This window comes from Eumetopias jubatus, unplaced genomic scaffold, assembly GCF_037043125.1.
Source record: "Eumetopias jubatus isolate StellerSeaLion01/CBP00866 unplaced genomic scaffold, mEumJub1_p1.0 scaffold_6, whole genome shotgun sequence".
NCBI classification, from domain to species: Eukaryota; Metazoa; Chordata; class Mammalia; order Carnivora; family Otariidae; genus Eumetopias; species Eumetopias jubatus.
In genome coordinates, this window is record NW_028274812.1 from 35,761,868 (window position 1) to 35,783,616 (window position 21,749).

Consider the following 21,749-nt stretch of genomic DNA (forward strand, 5'->3'; position numbering starts at 1 on the left):
AGAAATCACTGCTAACCAGGCTCAGGTTAAAAAACTGATTAGAGATCTCAGCCTATAACTTACAAAGAGAGAGAGAGAGAAGTTAAGAGAATGCAAATCAGTTTTGTAATTTAGGTTAATTTTGTTTCAGATTTTAGAGAGGACCTGTACCATTAAATGTTAAACTTTTAAAGCACTATTTCTTAGGTGCCTTTAGAGTAACTCATTAGGACCTCATATTTTTGTAATATCTTCCAACATATTTGAAACTTCAGTGGCAGCGTGTTTTAATACTGGAATTGAACTGAGAAAGAAGTTTGTTTTAAAATAATTTTCACTTTACTTGCTTCCAGCATTAATTTGTTATAGTAGTGGTTCTATAAATCTGTACCTAGGGGATTGGTGAAGTGCTCTCAGAAATGAACATTATACAAGTGTCTCCAAGGAAAATGTTTCACCTCTCCACCTCAAATTAGAAAAGCAGTATGCTACAGTTTCTTCCTTCTTTTTTACCTGAAGACCTGTGTACTGGCACACTGCATGCCACTTACTATGCTAGATATTAGACAAAGATAAGGTCATTTTCTCCATTTCCTAGGTCATCCCCACAGTGAATACCGTCATCTTTTCCTTGAACACCTGCCATGGTCTCCTTAATATTGTCTTTGCTTCTGGCTCTTGCTGTCCCACACATCTCTTCTCTCCATAGTCATCACAATAAGCTGCTTTAGATCATAATTCAGATTATGTCACTCCTCTGCTGTAAGCCTGTCCCATTACACTTAGGATAAAATTCCATTTTTTTAAATGGAATTTCCAGTATACTTTTGAGAAAGTCATGTCATCAAAAGTATAGTTCAGAGAATAGTAATATAATAATATAGAGGCCTAAAAAAGATTTTCTCCATTATACAACTAATACATTGATAAATACTTGCAAAAATTAAAATATGTAAGTTAATAGAGTAAAAAAGTGAAATTCCTCCTTCATATTATTCCACCCCCTTCTATCCAATCCCTCCCTCAAGGTATCTACCTTTAGTTGGGTCTATATTCTTTAAGACCTTTTTCTATGAAATTACATTCATATTGTATATTTCCTATATATATGTATGTATATATGTTTTATATATACATATAATATACTCATCTGTTTATTTATCTATCTAGTGTGTTACTGGCGCAGCTTAGCCTATCTGGAGACTGGAGCCATGAACAGCCTTGTCCATTTATTCTAAGATACCTTGTAGATAATTATCTTTTCTCCCCCATAATGTGAAAATGTTAGGGAAGCACTCCTTAGTTCCAGGCTTCCCTCCTCTCTCACCTCAGACATCTCCTCCCAACAGTTCTCCCAGCTTACCTTTTTGTCCCTGATAGGCTATTCTCCTCATAGCAGACTGATCTTTTGAAACACATGTCAGATATTAAGGATTCTACCCAAAATTTTCCCATGGCTTCTCAACACATTTAGAATAAAATCCAAATCTCTATCTTGGATTCAACTCCTCGCTAACTGCAAATGAATTTGGCCACTGCTCTATGCCTCCTTCACTTTGCTGTGTGCTTCTGGAATGTTCCAGGGTTGTTCCTGTCTCAAAGCCTTTGTGCTTGTTATTCCCTCTGATTGGAATGATATTCCTTCCTTCTTCACATTCACGTCTCTGCTCAGATTTTACCTTCTGAGAGATTTTCCTGATCACTGTGTCCCTACTGTTTTGTTCTTTAGCTCCTTGCCTCCATGAAACTGTTACCATACTGTATTTGCTTATTGTTTTTCTTCCCTATTAGAATGCTGTTTATCTCTTGTACATGTTACGTATTCAATAAATAGTTATATAATGAACAGATGCATATGCTATACTAAAAGGGTCTGTAGACAGTGAAACTGATCTTTTCATTCCATATTTGTTTCATTTACTTCCTTTTTCCTATGGCCTTGGATTTCTCTAGTATAAGCATGGGCACTTTGGGGGAGAGGTAAAGGAAAATATAAACTCAAGACTGTCTATTAGCCAAGTAAGCCATGCATGATTAACTCTTGGTATCACTGAGTGTGTAAAATATTTTGATCTTTTTAACATAATCAAATGGAAGTTTTAATTATTACCTTGCTTGATTTAACATTATATAGTGATCCTCTTATAGAAATTTTAAGGGATTTCTCATGGCCTCTATTTTTTTACAGAAGAAAATAGGTATAAAGAATATAGACATAGCAAAACTAGTATAAGTAAAAAGAAAATGATTTTATTTCCTCTAACATCCCTCCCTTTGTCTCTCCTCAAAATCATATTTAAATAATTTTCAGTGGTCCTAATTGATTTCTGAACAAACTGTATTCTGGCTCATATTCTTTCTGCCAAGATTTGTTATGAGCTTATCAGCAGTAAAGTTTAGGTCTATTTATATATCAGAGACCTCTCTGATCTATGAGAGTCTTTAAATTAGATTAGTTCAGTAGGGGCGCCTGGGTGGCTCAGCTGGTTAAGCGTCTGCCTTCGACTCAGGTCATGATCCCGAGTTCCTGGGATCAAACCCCTCCGCGGGGAGCCTGCTTCTCCCTCTCCCTCTGCCTGCCGTTCCCCCTGCTTGTGCGCGCTCTTGTTCTCTTTCTCAAATAAATAAATAAAATCTTTTAAAAAAATGATTAGTTCAGTAAATCGTTGGTTTTGGTGACATGTAGTATAGAGAAAATGAAAGATGAGTTTTGACCACTCTCCTATGAAAACAGAATTTAACATAGATTGAAAGGAATACAGAGTTGCATTTTATAACATTAACTTCACTTACTATTATATAAATCTTACCAATGTTTATGACATTATTTTCAGCCTCACATTGAAGTAAAATCTCTAACACTGGGTGTTAATGTAAGTGATGAATCACTATATTCTACTCCTGAAACCAATATTACAGTATATGTTAACTAGAATTTAAATAAAAATTTTTAAAAAAGTGAAGTCTCTAAGATTATTTACATTAAGCACTGTTCCTTTGTTAGTGAAATTTTGGATATAAGAGGAGAATAAACTGTATGCACACATGCACACAAACACACGTTTTCCTGGAGATACAATAATACATATGTGTTCACTCCATAAATATGTACGTGAATGTAGGATTAAAATCTTGCATCATTGTACATAAACAGTGTGCAATAAATATTTCCTGACTGGCTAATACCCAAGCATGTTAGGGTGTAATGTTAGATATTAGGTCCTTCTGTGAGATTCCAGTCCCTCAGTCTACTTGTTGCTTCCACAGTGTCCTTTACTTGGATACATATCTGTCACATCTTCTCATTTATAAAACCCTTCAAAGGCATTTTAGTACCTTCAGGATAAAGGACAGACTCCTGCTTCTAGCATAAAAGTCTCCGCAAGATAAGCTCTCAGCCTCCTACTTCCCAGGCCTTATCTCCACTGTTCCAATTAACCCTGGTCTAATTAACCCTAAAGGTTCTATAAATTGCTGTGCTAATAGGTCAAGAAGTTTCCTATTGTCCTGCTTTTTGCAAATGCACCTCATTTGCTCTGTGATACCCCTTTTTTTCTGTTAGCCCTGTTTCCAAACTCTGCTCTGGGAATCATTTCCTTTCTGAGTCACTGTTTGCTCTCCCAGAGAGAAAATGATTCCTGGATGCCTGTCCCTTGTATGCTAGTGCTCTGTATACGTTATAGATCTTTCCCTCCTAGGAGTTGTGGCTCTGTCTCGTTTCAGTCTTCAGATCCTAGTGGCTAGGGTATTTAGTGTGTGCTCACTAAGTGCTTGGAGAGTAAGGATGAATCCTTTGACCACACCATCACTCAGAAGTCACTTTCTCTGAAGTCTTTTGCTCTCCCCCCAGGAGGAGCAAGTCCCCCTCCTCTGAACCCTCTCCTTTCTCTATAACTCTGCTTTATCACCTAGAGCTGTGCTATACTTAATCCCTAACACACTCATCTCTTCTGCCACACTGTGACTTTGTTCAGGACAGGGATTAAAAATCAGGTATTTCTCTTTTTATCATCTATCAAATATTAGGTGCTGCATATATTTTTTGATGAATAAATGAGTGGCCAATTGTTTAAACTTTTTAAAATTAGTATTTTATAAAGGCTTAGGTTTTTTTTTTTTTAAATTTTAGTGGGGCATCTGGAAAGGAAAACCCAGGAGTCCCACGGTGAAGTGATTTTCCATGCAAATGAAGAGATACCGAAGCGAGAAGACTGGTTCTTAGAACCAACTCTCCTATTACAAACTCTAAGACTGGGACAAAGACTTCCGGCCCATTTTCTTTATCTCTAAACTAAGGTTGATCAACTTAAATGAGTGTTTCTCAGACATTGGGCTGCATCAGAATCACCTAGAAGGGCTATGGATCACTGGCCCCCATCTACAGAAACTCTGTGGGTGGGGCCCAGGTATTTGCATAACCAAGAAGTGCCTTGATCTTGCTGATGTTACTGTTGCTGGATCACATATTGAGAATCCTGGCCTGTTCTCTAATTTGTTGATACTTTAATGCCAATATGTAGAAGCAATACAAAGTTTAAGTAGGTTAAATACCTCCTGAAGTCTCTAGAATGGCCTTTGAATTTCATAAGCTACTTCTAGATTTGTCCTAGTGATTCTTTCAGGTCACCTAAGTCACTTGAAGTTGGTTTCTGTTCTTTAGGGTCTTTATTTAAAGAAAGCATTTGGTCATGGCAGCTTCTATCACTTTCCCTCACCTGTATCTAAATCCTGCCAATGGAATTAAGGCTTTCCTTCCTTTTCCATCTCCTGTACTCAAGGATGATAGTTTATTTCTCCCCATCTATTTTAAAGTCCATTTTTATTCCATTCCTTTTGTCTTAATAACATTAAGTTGATAATGTTAATAAGTTCATAAGATAACAAAAATGGTTTGTCAATCAGTCACTTTTTTTTTTAATAGACTTTCAGGCTTTTGTAATTGTACAGAGTTCCCAGGATTTCTTTTCATCAATATTGTAATTTCTAAAATTCTCTGCCTCAGATAAACCATTCTTATTAAATGCCAGACACCCAGAGGGGTTACTTCAGAAATGATGTTGACTTTATGATACGGAAAGGGATGTCATTTTCCTTCTTTTTTTGACTGAAATTTGAGGCTTCAATGCTAGATAACTTCAATTTCTGAATATCCTACATAACGATTTTTTATCTTTATCTGATTTATAACATATGATTGTTTTGTTAATATAGATCACCAAACATTTAAGTTGATATTCTGCAAAGAATTAAACGTATACTTTTAATTATCTCAAATAAGATTTCTTTTTAAAGTCGAAGTCATTATGTGAGTTCATTTTTATGTGATGCACCCATTTTTTTCTTTCTTTTCCTTTCCTTTCCTTTTTCCTTTCCTTTTTCCTTTCCTTTCCTTTTTCCTTTCCTTTCCTTTTTCCTTTCCTTTCCTTTTTCCTTTCCTTTCCTTTCCTTTCTCCTTTCCTTTCCTTTCTTTTTTCTCTTTTTCAGCAATGCTAGGATGCCTGGCCCAATTATAGTGCTAGAATATCTTCTAAAGTTTCCCATTGCTATTTCTGTAGAAGCTGTCTGTGAAATGTATTGTTCAGTACTTCCCCTAGTAAATATTTTTGAGTGCTCACTAGGCTTTTTACTAGCTAAAAGCAGTGTGTCTTAAATTGTATACTAATAGCTAGTTATATTTGCTATTTAGTGCTTACAGTCAAAGATGTCGCTGTACTTGCCCATTTACTTATAAAGTAGGAAAAAAATAAAAATAAATCATGGCGTTTTTTGTTTTTTGTTTTTTTCTTTTATCCCTAAATTGAAGTAGGAGTACACAGACTGGTTATTCTAATTAACTTTGTGTCATAATCTCTCTCCACCCTAACCCTAACCTATTTTTCCAGGAGGGAAAGTTTACAGTACTTTTGAAATTCATCTCCACTGAATTTTTAGATCGGTATGATGAAAGCAAAGAGTTCTTTTTTTTGGACGTGGTCTTACCCAAACAATTGCTTATTAATATGTTTGCATTTGTGAGAACTGAAGTTTAGCCTCCAATTGAACTTTTCCTTGAGGTAGACTGATCTGGTTATACTATCTGTTGAGTGGCATTTAACCACCTGGTTCATTTAAAGATTGCTTTTCTCTGTAACATAGTATGTACTACCAACAGATTTCGTATGTAATAGATAGTGTGACAGTATGTATAGGCTTCACCACTCATTTTAATTTTTTAAAAATTGAGCTCCACAATTATCAATTGAAGCTCTTGAGAGTCACAAGTTTGGCGAGGAACAGACTTACTGTTTAGCTTGAAAGCATTTTTTTCAGATATAGCTATATGCAAGTGAAATGATCTACTTCTGCTCTGTGTAAGATTGGACTGTTGGTGCTAAAATTTAAAAGGTTCTGCCTGTGGATTATAGGAAGACAAATGGCACATCTCTCGAAGTGAGGAAAAATAGTACTGTAATTCAGTGTCATGTTGATAGAAATAGCAACCTTAACCAGTCATCTTTTATTTTTGGCTCAGACAACTAACTATAAAATATAACCCAGATGGTGGAGCTATGATAGTAAAGATACAGAAATGACATTTTGCTGATGAATTTTCTGCAACCCTTTGCTTCTCTACTTTCAGTTTTATACCAAATCGTTTATGGTGTAAGTTGCTTGCTTATGTATCTAAGGACAGACCCACAGGATGAAAAATGTGTTTCATAGCATTTTTAGATCTTGGATTATTTCACTTAACTTTTGTTCATTTCCCTCTTCTAATTGCCTTTTTTATTTTCTCTCTTTTGCTAAACTTATATTCTAACATAAATTAGGCTGTGCCATGAACAGTGGGCCCTGTTTCAACTTATTTTTTAACACATTACAGGCATTTAGAACATAGTACTGGGCTCTGTCTGCCTGTCTGCCTTGGAATTGGGGATGCCTCTTGAGAGAGCAGGGGAAGTGAGCTCTGTAGTCTGTAGGCTCAGCCTTCTTACCCTACTGGGCCTTGAACTGAAATGAAGGAGGAGTCCTGTAAAGGGGGGTTAGTGAGATAGATGGATGTAGGATTGTTCACAATCTTTTACGGTAGAGATTAGGAAGATAGTGTGTGTGCTGGGTTTGTTGCAGTATTGAAGAGCTAACAGGTGTTTCTCATGGTCTCCAGCATCCATGCCACCTGGGACTGCCCTCTTGCCTCTTTATTTCTCTCTGGCTAGGGTGCTGTGGCATTACCTATGACAGTCAGTCCCCAGAGAAGGAAAGGGAGAAAGGGGTTTATGGAGAACCCTCTAGATGGCCCCATGAGGTCCGCACAGGGATTTCAGTTGAGGTCTGTAATGTAGAATTAAGGCTCTGCCTGACACTGGTCTGCCTTTGTCTGCGTATGTACATCTCCATTATGATAAAGAACTTAGACCAAAACCTTTTGAGAAAGCTGGCTGCATATACCTCTTTCCACAAAAGTCATCTTAATGATATAGGAAACATGCAGACAGCATGTTTTTGTGCAGAGAGCACGAAAACTCCTCTTGTTTTTATGCTGTAATTATTATTTATTTGGGGTTCAAGTTTTGAGTTTGGTTTTGGAGATGAAAAGTTTGTCTGGGTCTCTCTTAGCCACATTATGGAGTCATGTGTTTTTGATACATACTACCCTACATCAATATCTATTCAAATTAAAAAAAAAAAAGACCATTGACAATGCTTTTGCAAGTGTAAGATTTTAGGAATTAAAATTAATTTAAATAACTAATAGACTTATTATCAACTTAAATATTCTAATGTAAGTTCTAAAAATGATTATTGTTAATTTTTTATTTAGATCTTCTAGATACTTTGGTGATTACATTACAGATAGCCAACTCCCTGGGCTAATTTGAAGTCTAGGAGTGTACTAGGCTTGCGTATTCATTTCAATGTGGAGCCTTCTGAAAATTGCCTTCTTTGGGCTTTTCTTTTATGTGGACTACTTTGGCGTGAAATCTCTTAGATTTTATTTTCTCCTTTTGATCTCTGGTCCTGGACACTGGTGTGTGCCTGGACTGATGTCTGTTGTTGATCAGGCAAATACAATATCACTCTGCAAAGGGTTACAGTTGGATAGATGGTATAGTTGCTTTTCATGCAAGTATGGTCTTGTTATAACCAATATTTTCATCCATATTAGATAACATAGCAGGCCTTCTCATCACTTAGACGTTGTGATGCTAAATCTCAGGATATTTTTGTAATACTGACATTTTATTCAAGAATACTTGGCTACAGTATACATAGAATTTGCATCCTACATTATTATCATGGTGTTTGGATAGATAGTTAGGAGAGTGTGTGTGTGTGTGTGTGTGTGTGAGACAGAAAGAGAATATCTGAATTCAAACAGCAGCTTTTGTTGAGTACAGACCCTGTAACTATACAACAAGCCTGTATGTATTCAGGTAACTGAATATAGGTTTTAGAATCTCTGGAACCCTTACTACTCTGTGCAAACTGTTAAGTCCTAATGTGAAGTCTTGACAGGACTAGTTCTCCTAAGAAGCTGGCCATATTTAATGTCAGGACGTTTTAAGAAAAAGAGCTGATTTGAATTCTTATGCACTCATAAGTCATGGAGGAGGTAAGGGTATCTAGAACCTGAAATATGAAAGAGTTTTAGATGAAAAATCAATTAGCTCTTGACTGTATGTCTTAGTTTTCTCCCACATTTAGTTAACATGTAATGAGAATCCCCTTATCACTATTGCAAGCAGCTTTAAAGCCAAAGGATGTAGCACTATTTCCCCTGCCTCCATGTTTTATGTACCTGTTGCAAAGGAAGGTATTTCTCTTCTTCAAGGAACTAAACAAACAAGTAAGCAACCAATAGAGAAGGACTGTTAAGAATTCATTAGTTTCAAAAAAAACCCCCCACAATTTATTAGTTTCGGAGAGCCCCAGGGCCTCTACTAAAGGCATTTTTGCATATTAGACTCTTAGAAATAAACTATTACATGATTCAATAGGCAAACCAGCCTGCCATACATAGATCTGACGTGGAGAAGCTCCTTTTCTTCAACACTCTGAGCAAACCTTTAATTTAGAAAGCAGAATTCCAGATTGACAGTACCTGGGAGAGGAGCTGCTGTGGGTGACAGCAAATGATAAAGGTTTCAGAGATTCTGAAATCTACACTCTGTTACCTGAATACACACAGTCTTTTTGCAGTTACAGGGTCTGCCACTCAGTGGAAGCTGCTTTATGGGTTTAGATATTCTCTTTGTTTCTTTCTCTTTCTCTGTCTGTCTCTCTTCACACACACACATACACACACACACGCGCACGCACACACGCACACACACAGTCCTATCTATCTCTATTATCTATCCACACACCATTATAATGTGCATTAGAGGGTGCCTGGGTGGCTCAGTCATTAAGCATCTGCCTTCGGCTCAGGTCATGATCCCAGGGTCCTGGGATTGAGCCCCGCATCAGGCTCCCTGCTCAGCAGGAAGCCTGCTTCTCCCTCTCCCAGTCCCCCTGCTTGTGTTCCCTCTCTCGCTGTGTCTCTCTCTGTCAAATAAATAAATAAAATCTTAAAAAAATAATGTGCATTAGACAGTTGCTATCACCTGCCAGTTATGTGTATATTAATCTTTAAGTGTGAACAGAAATAGAGTATTTCTACATTTGAAAAGAAACTAGATTCTAGATTTTGAAGTTTCCACATAGACATTTGACTTACTGAATATAAGATCTTCTGGGGCCTATAACCGGAAATTTATTCCTTACAGCATTATTTAACTATTCAAAGGAAGTAATTATGTTTTCATGATTTACAAATTAGCTTGGGAAAATTATTTGGAACTTTCTCAAGGGAGAGTCATTTTATTATACCAACAGAATTTTATGAGTTAAGTAAAAGTGAACTAAATACCTTATCTCCTATTTCCCCACGAGGCAAATTATTAACTAAAATCCACTTATATTACTTAGTTGTTTTGTGACACGTTTGAACTCTTTCCAGCCTCAGTTCTCAATAGGATTCTTATGGTTGATTCGCTGATGCTGTGGGGAACAAGAAAAGTCACTGTCTTCAATGTGTTTATATTTTAGTAGGGGAGGTGAATCTCAAAAATCTATTTGTACAATGAATTATGTAATTATAATTGTGCTCTGTTTGTTGCTCTAGCCTTAGGACACTTCTTCCCAAACAGTGTCTTACAGAGCAGATACTAATCCCCATGTAATTTAGAATTAAATCAAAGGATAGGAAACACTCCCACCCCTTTGAGTTTCTTTTCTTTCAGACATGCCATCATCTTCATTATTGCCTTCCCATAGCCTCTAAGTCATTTTCTTCGATTCGTTATAAACTTTAGTCCTGGCGTCATTTAGGGTTGCTTTCTCCGTGCCATAGCGCACCTTCATCCTGATGACTTTGCTGTCTTTATGGAAAGTCCATTGACAGTTTCTTCACCTCTTCATCTCCAAAATCATCTACCTTATTTTAACCTGCTGCCCTGGTTAAATGGATCTCGTGATATCTCACAAGGGTTCTAACTTTGCATGTAGCATCTCATTTTCTGACCACCACATAAAGTCATCTCTTTCTCCTTCATTCATTTTACTGAGCTCATCCATCAACCTCATGGGGAGCTCCATATCATCAAACCATCTGTCTTTTGCCAATTCATCAACTTGCTTATTGTATCAAAATTTGATTTCATCGTAATCGTTTTGGTCATGTTTGCCATTTCGGTAAACTTGTTCGCTTTTTTTTTTTTCAAGCTACTTTTTTTTATAAGCTTAAATCAAGCAAATTCTGTGAAAAAAATCACACACTCCATGTTAGATTGGGATCACTAGAAATTCATGGTCACCAACTGCAAATGGGCCCACACCACTCCTGGAAGTCCTACTACGTTTTTCTGTTCAGTTCCCTTTCTAACCTTCTCTCCATTCCACTCCACTCAGTACTCTCCAAACTCTAACCGGTCTTCTTTTTACCGGCCCATCTTTATAGCTGAGAAGATTGAGGCCATATAATAGAAACTCCCTTTATCAATCCTACAGATTTACTCATATCTTCATTCATCCTCATTTTCCCTTGTCTTATATAAAACTAGAGGCCCTTCGTATGATCTGTGATTTGGATCCTGTCCTTTCCTATCTCACACTAAGAGTTATCATTTCTTTCTCACATATGCTCAAAAATTCCATATCAAATTGCATCCTCATCAGTCTCCAAACATTTGTCTCCCACCTTAAAAAGTAATAATAATAAAAAAAATTAAAACACTTCTCTTGATCCCATATCTTCTTCCATTTTTAATTTTTTAAAAATTTAAAAATTTTTATTTTTTTAAAGTAAGCTCTATACCCAATGGGGGGCTTGAACTCACGACCCTGAGATCAAGAGTCGCCTGCTCTACCAATTGACCCAGCCAGGTACCCCTCTTCTTCCATTTTTAGGTAAATTTCTCTCCACCAATTTAGACATACTTCCTTGGGAGTTTGATATTCATCTCCACTCCTCTGCTGTCTTCATCATTGTCCAATATGGTTTCCATTTCTGTTGCTTCATACAGATGGCTCTTCCTTTGGTCATTCCTAACCTCAATGGCACATATAAGGGTATTTTTTCGCAGCTTTGTTGAGATATGATTGACATATAACATTGTGTAAATTTAAGGCAGACAGTGTGTTGATTTGATATACTTATATATTGCAAAATGATTACCACCATATCCTTAGCTAACACCTCCATCACGTCTTGTAAAACCATTTTGTTTTTGAGGTGAGAACATTTAAGACCTACTCTCCTGGGAACTTTCAAGTATATAATACAACATGGCTAACTATAATCACCATACCGTAAATTAGATCTCCAGAACTTATTCATTTAATAACTGGAAGTGTGTACCCTTTGATGTGATATCGTTTATACTGTGGGATCTGAAAAAGCCAAACTCCTAGAAACAGACCCTAGAATAGTGGTTACCAGGGTTTGAGGGGTTGGGGCAATGGGGAGATATTGGTCAAAGAGTACAAACTTCCAGTTATAAGATGTATAAGAGGGTATTTTTTTTCTTTTCTTTTTTTTTTAAATTTTATTTTATTATGTTAGTCACCACACGTTACATCATTAGTTTTTGATGTAGTGTTCCATGATTCATTATTTGCGTATAACACCCAGTGCTCCATGCAGAAGGTGCCCTCCTTAATACCCATCACCAGGCTAACCCATCCATCCCCCCACCCCCCTCCCCTCTAAAACCCTCAGTTTGTTTCTCAGAGTCCATAGTCTCTCATGGTTCGTCTCCCCCTCCGACTCCCCCCCCTTCATTTTTCCCTTCCTGCTATCTTCTTTTTTTTCCTATGGTGAGCGCTGTGAATTGTGTAAGACTGATGAATCACAGACCTGTACCTCTGAAACAAATAATACATTATATATTATAAGAGGGTACTTTTAATCTTCATTTTACTTAGTGTTTTACCAGGATTTGGTCCTGATATCTCTTCCACTTCAGATATTTTTTGATTGACTTTTGTGATGCTGTATACCTTCATTTTCCTTTAATATCTCTACACACTTTTTTTTTTTCTTTTTTCAATACCCTCGTCCTTTTGCAGGCTCATCATTCTCAATCCTGTCATGGTAGAAGGTATGGCAAAAAGACAGAAGGTGGCCTAGTACATATCCTTAAGAAACTACAGTGTTTAGGGGTGCCTGGGTGGCTCAGTTGGTTGAGCAACTGCCTTCGGCTCAGGTCGTGATCCTGGAGTCCCGGGATCGAGTCCCGCATCGGGCTCCCTGCTCAGCGGGAAGTCTGCTTCTCCCTCTGACCCTCCCCCCTCTCGTGCTCTCTCTATCTCATCCTCTCTCTCAAATAAATAAATAAAATCTTTAAAAAAAAAAGAAACTACAGTGTTTAAAGTTCACATGAGAGAGAAATCAGTTATACTTAATGATTCTAACATTCTGTTCATAACATACAGTATATCCATGTTTTAAAAAAATATTTTATTTTTAAGTAGTCTCTACACTCAACATGGGGCTTGAACTCACAACCCCAAGATCAAGAGTTGCATGCTGTACTGACTGAGCCAGCCAGGCGCCCCTACTTTTACCCGCCCCCGCCCCCAATTGGGGCATAGGGTGAAGTTTTTGTTGAGAAGGAGAAGGGGAAGAGAAGAAATTTCACTTTAGTAATATGTTCTTTATGGCTGTTCTCTCCCATGATGGTGCTCCTTAACGTGGTATATTTACTGGGTACCAGGGTTTGTGCTAAATGTTTCACGTTCGTATCTCATTTAATCCTCCCTTAAGCCCTGGCGTGGATACTAATAGTTTCTTTTTTGGGTGGCTCAGTCAGGTAAGCATCTGCCTTTGGCTCAGGACATGATCTTGGATTCCTGGGATCGAGCCCTGCATCGGCTCCCTGCTCAGCGGGGAGCCTGATTCTCCCTCTCCCTCTCTCTGTCTCTCTTTCTCTCAAATAAATAAATAAAATCTTAAAAAAAAAAGAGGAAAAGAAACTCAGGCTTAGATTTTACATAAGTCACCAAAGTAACTTTATATACAAAGTTGCAAATGTGTAACTTCAGGTACAACTCTACATATATTTTTCCATAAGTTAAAGTTACCCTTAAAAAAAGTAAACTAAATGTGTCTCTGACTTTGGAGCCTATACTCTTAAAACTGATAATATTGAAAGAAAATTAATGGGGCGCCTGGGTGGCTCAGTTGGTTAAGCGACTGCCTTTGGCTCGGGTCATGATCCTGGAGTCCTGGGATCGAGTCCCACATCGGGCTCCTGGCTCAGCAGGGAGTCTGCTTCTCCCTCTGACCCTCCCCCCTCTCGTGTGCTCTCTCTCTCTCAATGAATAAATAAAATCTTTAAAAATAAAAAGAAAGAAAATTAAGGACAAAGTTGTTTTTCAGATTTTTCTCATATCCATAATATCTTGTATTACATGTATTTCATGTATCATTTAATCATTGTGTATATATCATTCAGTTTTCACCACAAACTTGTGATGTAGGCAAGGCCAGTATTGCCCAGATGAGGCGAGGAAGACACAGCGAAATCATTTTGTGGCTTACAGGTGATAGCAATTAGATCCACAGACTTCCTGACTTGGAGTTCAGCTTTCCCTTATGTGAGGTACATTCTCTGCTATAATTCAGTTTGCCAGAGAGGAAGTCCTTGTTCTTTAGGGTTTGCCTTTTCCCCCCTCTATTTTAATTCAACCTTACCTCACTTATTTAGTTAATAATCCAAGAATGTTGCTAGAGTAGCAAAAATTTGATTGGAATCATTACCTTCAGTGGTTCAGGTAATGGAGTAGAGTGAAAACAGCATCCAAAGCAGAGCCCATCCATTCTGTTCCCAGGCTGGCCTCTTAGATGGGTGAAAGTTGACATCTGGTAGGGCTTCCTTTGTTCTCTTCTGGGAAGCCCTGGTTGACTATCTGACACCAGACATTAGATCTGACCTGAGCATTTGCTCAAGCAAGCTTTGCGTAATTAAGCTCTCGAGATCTGTTTCCCCTGACTGGACAGAAGAGCCTTACAAGGTGAGGGCTCTGTTGAAGTGATAAAGCTGATTAGATCCTTAGTAGTAAAGGAATCTGATCTTAGAAACTCCCTCCAGCTCTTGTTAATGAGGCAAAGACAGCACTTAGCAGAGAAAATGAGGTCACTAAAAAGAGAAACATTTTTTTTTTCTCTAATAAAGAACCGGTTCTTTTGCTTCCCTTTTTAAATCCAGGCCTAAATTTATTGTTCAGAATAAAAGCTCAATTTAAATGAACAAATAAGAAACTTTTTCTCAGGGGGCAAACATCTATAAACTTATCACCTATATGAAGCAAAGGAAGTAAGACAATTGGAGAAAGTAAAACTAAGATAAACTTAAGAAATTAAAATAATTTAATTAATGTTGGCTTCAATGGAAGTGAAATAACCAAGGATTAATTACACAGATATGTGGTCTATTCATAAAAAATGTAATTTTTTTCTTCAAAAACAGTTTTCTCACTTTTTCTTTCCATACCTTCCCTTTTCCTGAACTGCTATTCAAGCAAATAAAACTTAATTTTCCTGAGAGACACTTACACAAATCTCACACATTAACAATGTTGATGAGCTTACCCTTTGGTTATATAGCACTTTTACGTCTGTTACTGTTTAATCCTCATAAAACTTTATAATGAAAACTGCATTATATCCATGTTAAGGACTTGGGATTTGGCTGCAAAAGGTTCTGGGATTTGCTCAAGAATTTGTAAACAGGAGAGTTGGGAGTCAAGTACAAGTTTTCTCAGCCCCAGGAAAGGGGCCTCTACCACAGTCACTCCAAGTTACACTTTGTTTAACGTCTCTGATTCTCGCCTCTATTTCTTGCTTCTAATAAGCCTTTGTTCCAGTATTTGGAAAGTGGCATGACAATTGTTTTCATATCAGATACACTTTCATGAAATGTAAATCGCAGGCATGCATGCACACACATGCGCACGCACTTCTGTGTTCATAGATTAGCTATCCTTCTTGTCAAGTCTTTCTCTTCCCACAAAGACCCTGTTCTCTTTCTTAGCTTATTCCAGTGACATCAATAGTCATAAAGGACAAACAAAGTAGGAAAGAAGTAACACAGGAGAAGGCTTATGATGGGAACGGGTGGATGGGAGACAAACCAGCCACCTAATCTACTGGGTCCCATCGTCATTGGCTTTGGGGTGGATGTAGGGGTACAGGAGGAAAATGGGAAGGATGTAATGCTGATGATCCTGCTACCTAGTCAGTATAATGTTTAGTTGAAGTACTATTTAAAATGACATTAATCTTTAAAGTTTAACATGTTAGACTTTTAAAGGATATATAAAGCCTGCTTAAAAGAAATGCTCTCTCTGCATTTGGTTTTTTATCTTGAGAGACAGTGTAGTGAAGTTGATAGAAGAATGGAAGCTGTCCTTTCCTGGCCCCGCCACTTGTTAACTGTTATGACGTTGGTCCAGTTACTTAACTTTTCTTTAAATTGAGGATAAAAATACCAACTTTACATGACTGTAGTGAGGATTGAGAGAGAGAGAGAGAGAGAGAGAGAAAGAGAGAGAGAGAGAGAGAGTGTGTGTGTGTGTGTGTGGCGGGAAAAAAGAGAGAGATGACAGATGCGAGCGTGATGGTGTGCATGCTAGCTTAGGATAGTCTCTTGTATAAGGTAAGTGTTCAATAAATGTTAGTTACTATCAACTCAGTCAGTCTTCCGCCGCTTCCCTTTGGTAAAACTGTCTGCCAAACGTTACCAGAAAACTCCTAATGGTTAATTCTAATTGATACTTTTTAATTTTAGTTTTTCTTGACCTCTCCCCTATATTTCATATTTTTTGCCACAGTCAACATTTTTTTTTAATCTAGACTTCTAAATTTCCAGAGTCCTGCACAGCAAGCTTCACTGTTTCCACTTTCTCCCAGCAGAGGCCCTACATCTGTGCTGAGCTAGAACCACACCCTGATCCTGGAATTGACAAATAATTCCCGTGGGAAAGGGGACATGGCCGAAGATCAGGGGTCACATTGGAGAGAATCTGTCCTCCTAGAATTTGTGTTCATCTAAATGCCATTGTTTATGTAGATATCTGATATTTTAAAATTATGGTTGTTACAGTTCGTTTTTTGTTTTGGTTTTCAGTGGGAGTGTTGACCTGCCTGAAACCTCCTGCACTTCTCTTCTTTCCTTGGTCATTATATATCTGAACCCTACTTTGTTGGCTTTACTTCTGCTGCTGTTTTGCTGCCTTCCCTTTCAGTGGTTTTCTCCTCTTTATCTTCCTATGCCATCTTATTCACCCATCATGTTCACTTTTAAGTCTATAACTTACTTCCATGATGAAGACTTCCAAATCTGTGGCTTTACTGTGGACCTGTCTCTTATTTTTGAGATACATTTGTCCAGTTATGCTCTAAACCTTTACCCCATGTGTACCCTAGGCAAATCAGATTTGTAATGTACTTAGTCATGTTCTCCTTCAAATTTGTACCTTTTTTCTGTATTACTAGTCCTGGCTAGGGCTTCTGATAGCACAGTTCGCCTAGTGGTGCAAGCCTGGAGTTAGAATTGCCCTATATTTCACCATAACTAACAAGTCAATAAGTTTCATTTTGTCCGTTTCCTTAGCATTATTTTTATCTTTCTTTTTTCTTCATATCTCTCTATTTCCACTCCTACTAGCATATTACCTGTTTCCAGTCTTGGTTTCTTTTAGTCCGTCCTCTACCTTACAGGCATATGTGTTTCTAATAGATCAATTTGATTATACCATATTCCTACTTTAAACATTAATTTCCATCACATTTCCTAAAATGTTTGCAGAATACTCCAAAAATAATCTGTGTATCTCCATGAATAAAGGAGCCCATAGTCAAATAAAATGTTGAAAGGTGGCATGGTAAAAATGGTATCTCTTACATATTATTAAAAAAACAAAGGCTATATGAAGCTTTTCTATTGATTGTAACAATGAAACTCTACAACATGAGCTTATATGTGAACATGGAAACGTTTTTGTTTAATATTTATTAATGTGGAATTTATTGACAGAATGTACTCCTGATTTTAGTCCAATAGTATTTAAGGTCTTCTGTGCCTAGCTCTCTAATCTTACCTCTTCCCTTTGGAAGCTTTGTTAGCCATACAGATTATATTCATTTGGTTCCCCAAACACACACCTCTATACTATTCCATTGTATATTATTCCTTTTGCCTGGAATACTGCTAATCTAGCCGATGGCTTCTGTCTTTGAAAGTTTAGCTATTTAAAAGCGTAGATCATTTGCTATTTTCACTGGTTAGCCATTGCCTGGTACATTGTAGGTGCTCAGAGTATTTTAAATAAACAGCAAAAACGGAGAAAATCAATAAGAGAAAATGTAGGGATATGAGATTAGCTGTATTTTCCTATTCATTCTGCCTAGATGATGCCCATTCAGGAATTCTAACACACAGTAGCAGGTGCTTAAATAATTTTTTAGCTTCTTCACCTCAGTAATTTTTTTGTTTGTTTACCTGGACAAGATTTAGGAAATTACTGTACAGTATAAGATACATTTTTAATTCTTATTGGATAAAAATCAAATTTAATTTTCATAAGTGTGACTGTGAAAATTCCTTAAAAATGATTGTTGTAAATGTTTTCTATTTCTTCCTGACAGGTAATATTTGAAGCTGAAGTTTCAGGAGGGAGGAGTGGTTATATTGCCATTGATGACATCCAAGTACTGAGTTATCCTTGTGGTAGGTTGTGATTAAGAATTGTGTTTTTCTATGTCCTTTCAACGCTGGTCTTATATTGGCAGTGACTGTTGACTGTTTATCACTCGGTTGTGGCTGTCTCTTCTGTTGTTACTCCTAGCCTTCTGTTCAGTTTTAAAAGAACACTGAAATGTTTCTAGAATTTTTGAATCAAATAGTTTTCAGAATTGTAACTAATTGTACACCTATTAGAGAGTTCTTTTAATTATTTAATTACAGAGAACAAAATGCAAATGTAAATGAAACTCTAGGTAAGGGAGGCTCCATCTTTTGGTTTTATTAAGTAGTCCAGGAAAGCAAAGAAAAATAACAAATCAGAGCTCAACTGAAAGGAAACTAAAAGAAACCTCACTAACATGTGATGTGCTCAGTTGAAAGTTGGAGTGAAGGGAAAAGAATGAATTAGTTCACCACAGTCCAAACTTCAGACTAAATTTTTTATAATAAATATCTGGTTAATCCATACGAAACAACAAAATAATAGAAAGCAAACAGAACAAAGAACTCAGTTTATTAACATGTAGTTTTGTTATGTCTTTAGATGCCCATTGGTTACTCTTTAGATGATGTGATTAATTTTGTGTGTACCTCACATTTCCTGAAAGACATTCATTACATGCATTCAGTCGAGCCAGACATAAAACAGTTGGCATAAATCCAGACTTTACCTATATCTCCCAACAGCGGCATTTACAGGGCCCATGAATTCTAGATGATCTGTTCAGTAATCCTCCTGGTGGAAATTTTCTCACACATTGTAAGCACCGTGCACAGGGAGGGGGGCACCATGCCAGGGGCCACAGCTGTGCTCTTGTTGAGAGCTTGTTGTGCATCAGCATCACCTACCTGGGGTGGCAAATCACGATTTTTGTGTCCCCCCCACCTCCCCGTCATTCTGATTCAGTAAGTCTGGGGTGGGGCCTGAAAATGTACACTTCTAGTAAGTTCCCAGGTGATGCCCATGCTGCTGGCGTGGAGTTGACAATTTGCGAACCACTGTTCAGTTCATGTTCTAGTTCAAGCATTTCCCTTTTTTTATTATTTTGAAGATTCACTTTTTTTAAAAATTTACATCATTAGTTTTTGATGTAGTGTTCCATGATTCATTGTTTATGTATAACACCTAGTGCTCCATTCAATACGTGCCCTCCTTAATACCCATCACCAGGCTAACCCATCCCCCCAGCTCCCTCTCCTCTAGAACCCTCAGTTTGTTTCTCAGAGTCCATAGTCTCTCATGGTTCGTCTCCCCCTCCAGTTTCCCCCCCTTCATTTTTCCCTTCCTACATCTTCTTCTTCTTCTTCTTCTTTTTTTTTTTTTAAACATATAATGTATTGTTTGTTTCAGAGGTACAGGTCTATGATTCATCAGTCTTACACAATTCACAGTGCTCACCATAACACTACCCTCCCCAATGTCTGTCACCCAGCCACCCCATCCCTCCCACCCCCCACCACTCTAGCAACCCTCAGTTTCTTTCCTGAGATTAAGAATTCCTCATATCAGTGAGATCATATGATACTTGTCTTTCTCTGATTGACTTATATCGCTTAGCATAATACCCTCTATTTCCATCCATGTCATTGCTAATGGCAAGATTTCGTTTTTTGAGGGCTGCATAATATTCCATCGTGTGTGTGTGTGTGTGTGTGTGTGTGTGTGTGTGTGTGTGTGTGTGTATACGTGTATACACCACATCCTATTTATCTATTCATCTGTCAATGGACATCTTGGCTCTTTCCACAGTTTGGCTATTGTAGACATTGCTGCTATAAACATTGGGGTGCATGTACCCTTTCGGGTCACTACATTTGTATCTTTGGGGTAAATACCCAGTAGTGCAATTGCTGGGTCATAGGGTAGCTCTATTTTCAACTTTTGGAGGAACCTCCATACTGTTTTCCAGAGTGGCTGCACCAGCTTGCATTCCCACCAACAGTGTAGGAGGGTTCCCCTTTCTCCGCATCCCCGCCAACATCTATCGTTTCCTGACTTGTTAATTTTAGCCATTCTGACTGGTGTGAGGTGGTATCTCATTGAGGTTTTGATTTGGATTTCCCTGATGCTTAGCGATGTTGAGCACTTTTTCATGTGTCTTTTGGCCATTTGGATGTCTTCTTTGGAAAAATGTCTGTTCATGTCTTCTGCCCATTTCTTGATTGGATTATTTGTTCTTTGGGTGTTGAGCTTGATAAGTTCTTTTAGATTTTGGATACTAGCCCTTTATCTGATATGTCATTTGCAAATATCTTCTCCCATTCTGTCGGTTGTGTTTTGGTTTTGTTGACTGTTTCCTTTGCTGTGCAAAAGCTTTTTATCTTGATGAAGTCCCAATAGTTCATTTTTGCCCTTGCTTCCCTTGCCTTTGGCGCTATTTTTAGGGAGAAGTTGCTGCGGCTGAGGTCGAAGAGGTTGCTGCCTGTGTTCTCCTCTAGGATTTTGATGGACTCCTGTCTCACATTTAGGTCTTTCATCCATTTTGAGTCTATTTTTGTGTGTGGTGTAAGGAAATGGTCCAGTTTCATTCTTCTGCATGTGGCTGTCTAATTTTCCCAACACCACTTGTTGAAGAGACTCTCTTTTTTCCATTGGACATTCTTTCCTGCTTTGTCGAAGATGAGTTGACCATAGAGTTGAGGGTCCATTTCTGGGCTCTCTATTCTGTTCCATTGATCTTTGTGTCTGTTTTTGTGCCAGTACCGTACTGTCTTGTAATAGCTTGCACAGCTTTGTAATGGAGCTTGAAGTCCGGAATTGTGATGCCACCAGCTTTGTTTTTCTTTTTCAACATTCCTCTAGCTATTCTGGGTCTTTTCTGATTCCATACAAATCTTAGGATTATTTGTTCCATTTCTTTGAAAGAAGTTGATGGTATTTTGATAGGGATTGCATTAAATGTATAGATTGCTCTAGGTAGCGTTGACATCTTTACAATATTTTTCTTTCAGTCCATGAGCATGGAATGTTTTTCCATTTCTTTGTGTCTTCCTCAATTTCTTTCATGAGTATTTTATAGTTTTCTGAGTACAGATTTTTTGCCTCTTTGGTTAAATTTATTCCTAGGTATCTTATGGATTTGGGTGCAATTGTAAATGGGATCGACTCCTTAATTTCTTTTTCTTCTGTCTTGTTGTTGGTGTATAGGAATGCCGCTGATTTCTGTGCATTGATTTTATATCCTGCCACTTTACTGAATTCCTGTATGAGTTCTAGCAGTTTTGGGGTGGAGTCTTTTGGGTTTTCCACATAAAGTATCAGATTATCTGCAAAGAGTGAGAGTTTGACTTCTTCTTTGCCGATTCGGATGCCTTATATTTCTTTTTGTTGTCCGATTGCTGTGGCTAGGACTTCTAGTACTATGTTGAATAGCAGTGGTAATAGTGGACATCCCTGCCATGTTCCTGACCTTAGGGGGAAAGCTCTCAGTTTTTCCCCATTGAGAATGATATTCACTGTGGGTTTTTCATAGATGGCTTTTATGATATTGAGGTATGTAC

The 21,749-nt window shown here is 37.7% G+C and overlaps 1 protein-coding gene across 2 annotated transcripts in view; it reads left to right on the forward strand.

The window, feature by feature from the left end:
* Positions 1-21,749, forward strand: part of PTPRK (protein tyrosine phosphatase receptor type K) — a 553,262-nt gene that overhangs the window by 258,064 nt on the left and 273,449 nt on the right. For both annotated transcript variants that reach the window (XM_028117097.2, XM_088023873.1), the window contains exon 4: positions 18,152-18,233. In XM_028117097.2, the coding sequence (XP_027972898.1) occupies positions 18,152-18,233 (82 nt within the window). The remainder of the gene's footprint in view (positions 1-18,151; positions 18,234-21,749) is intronic.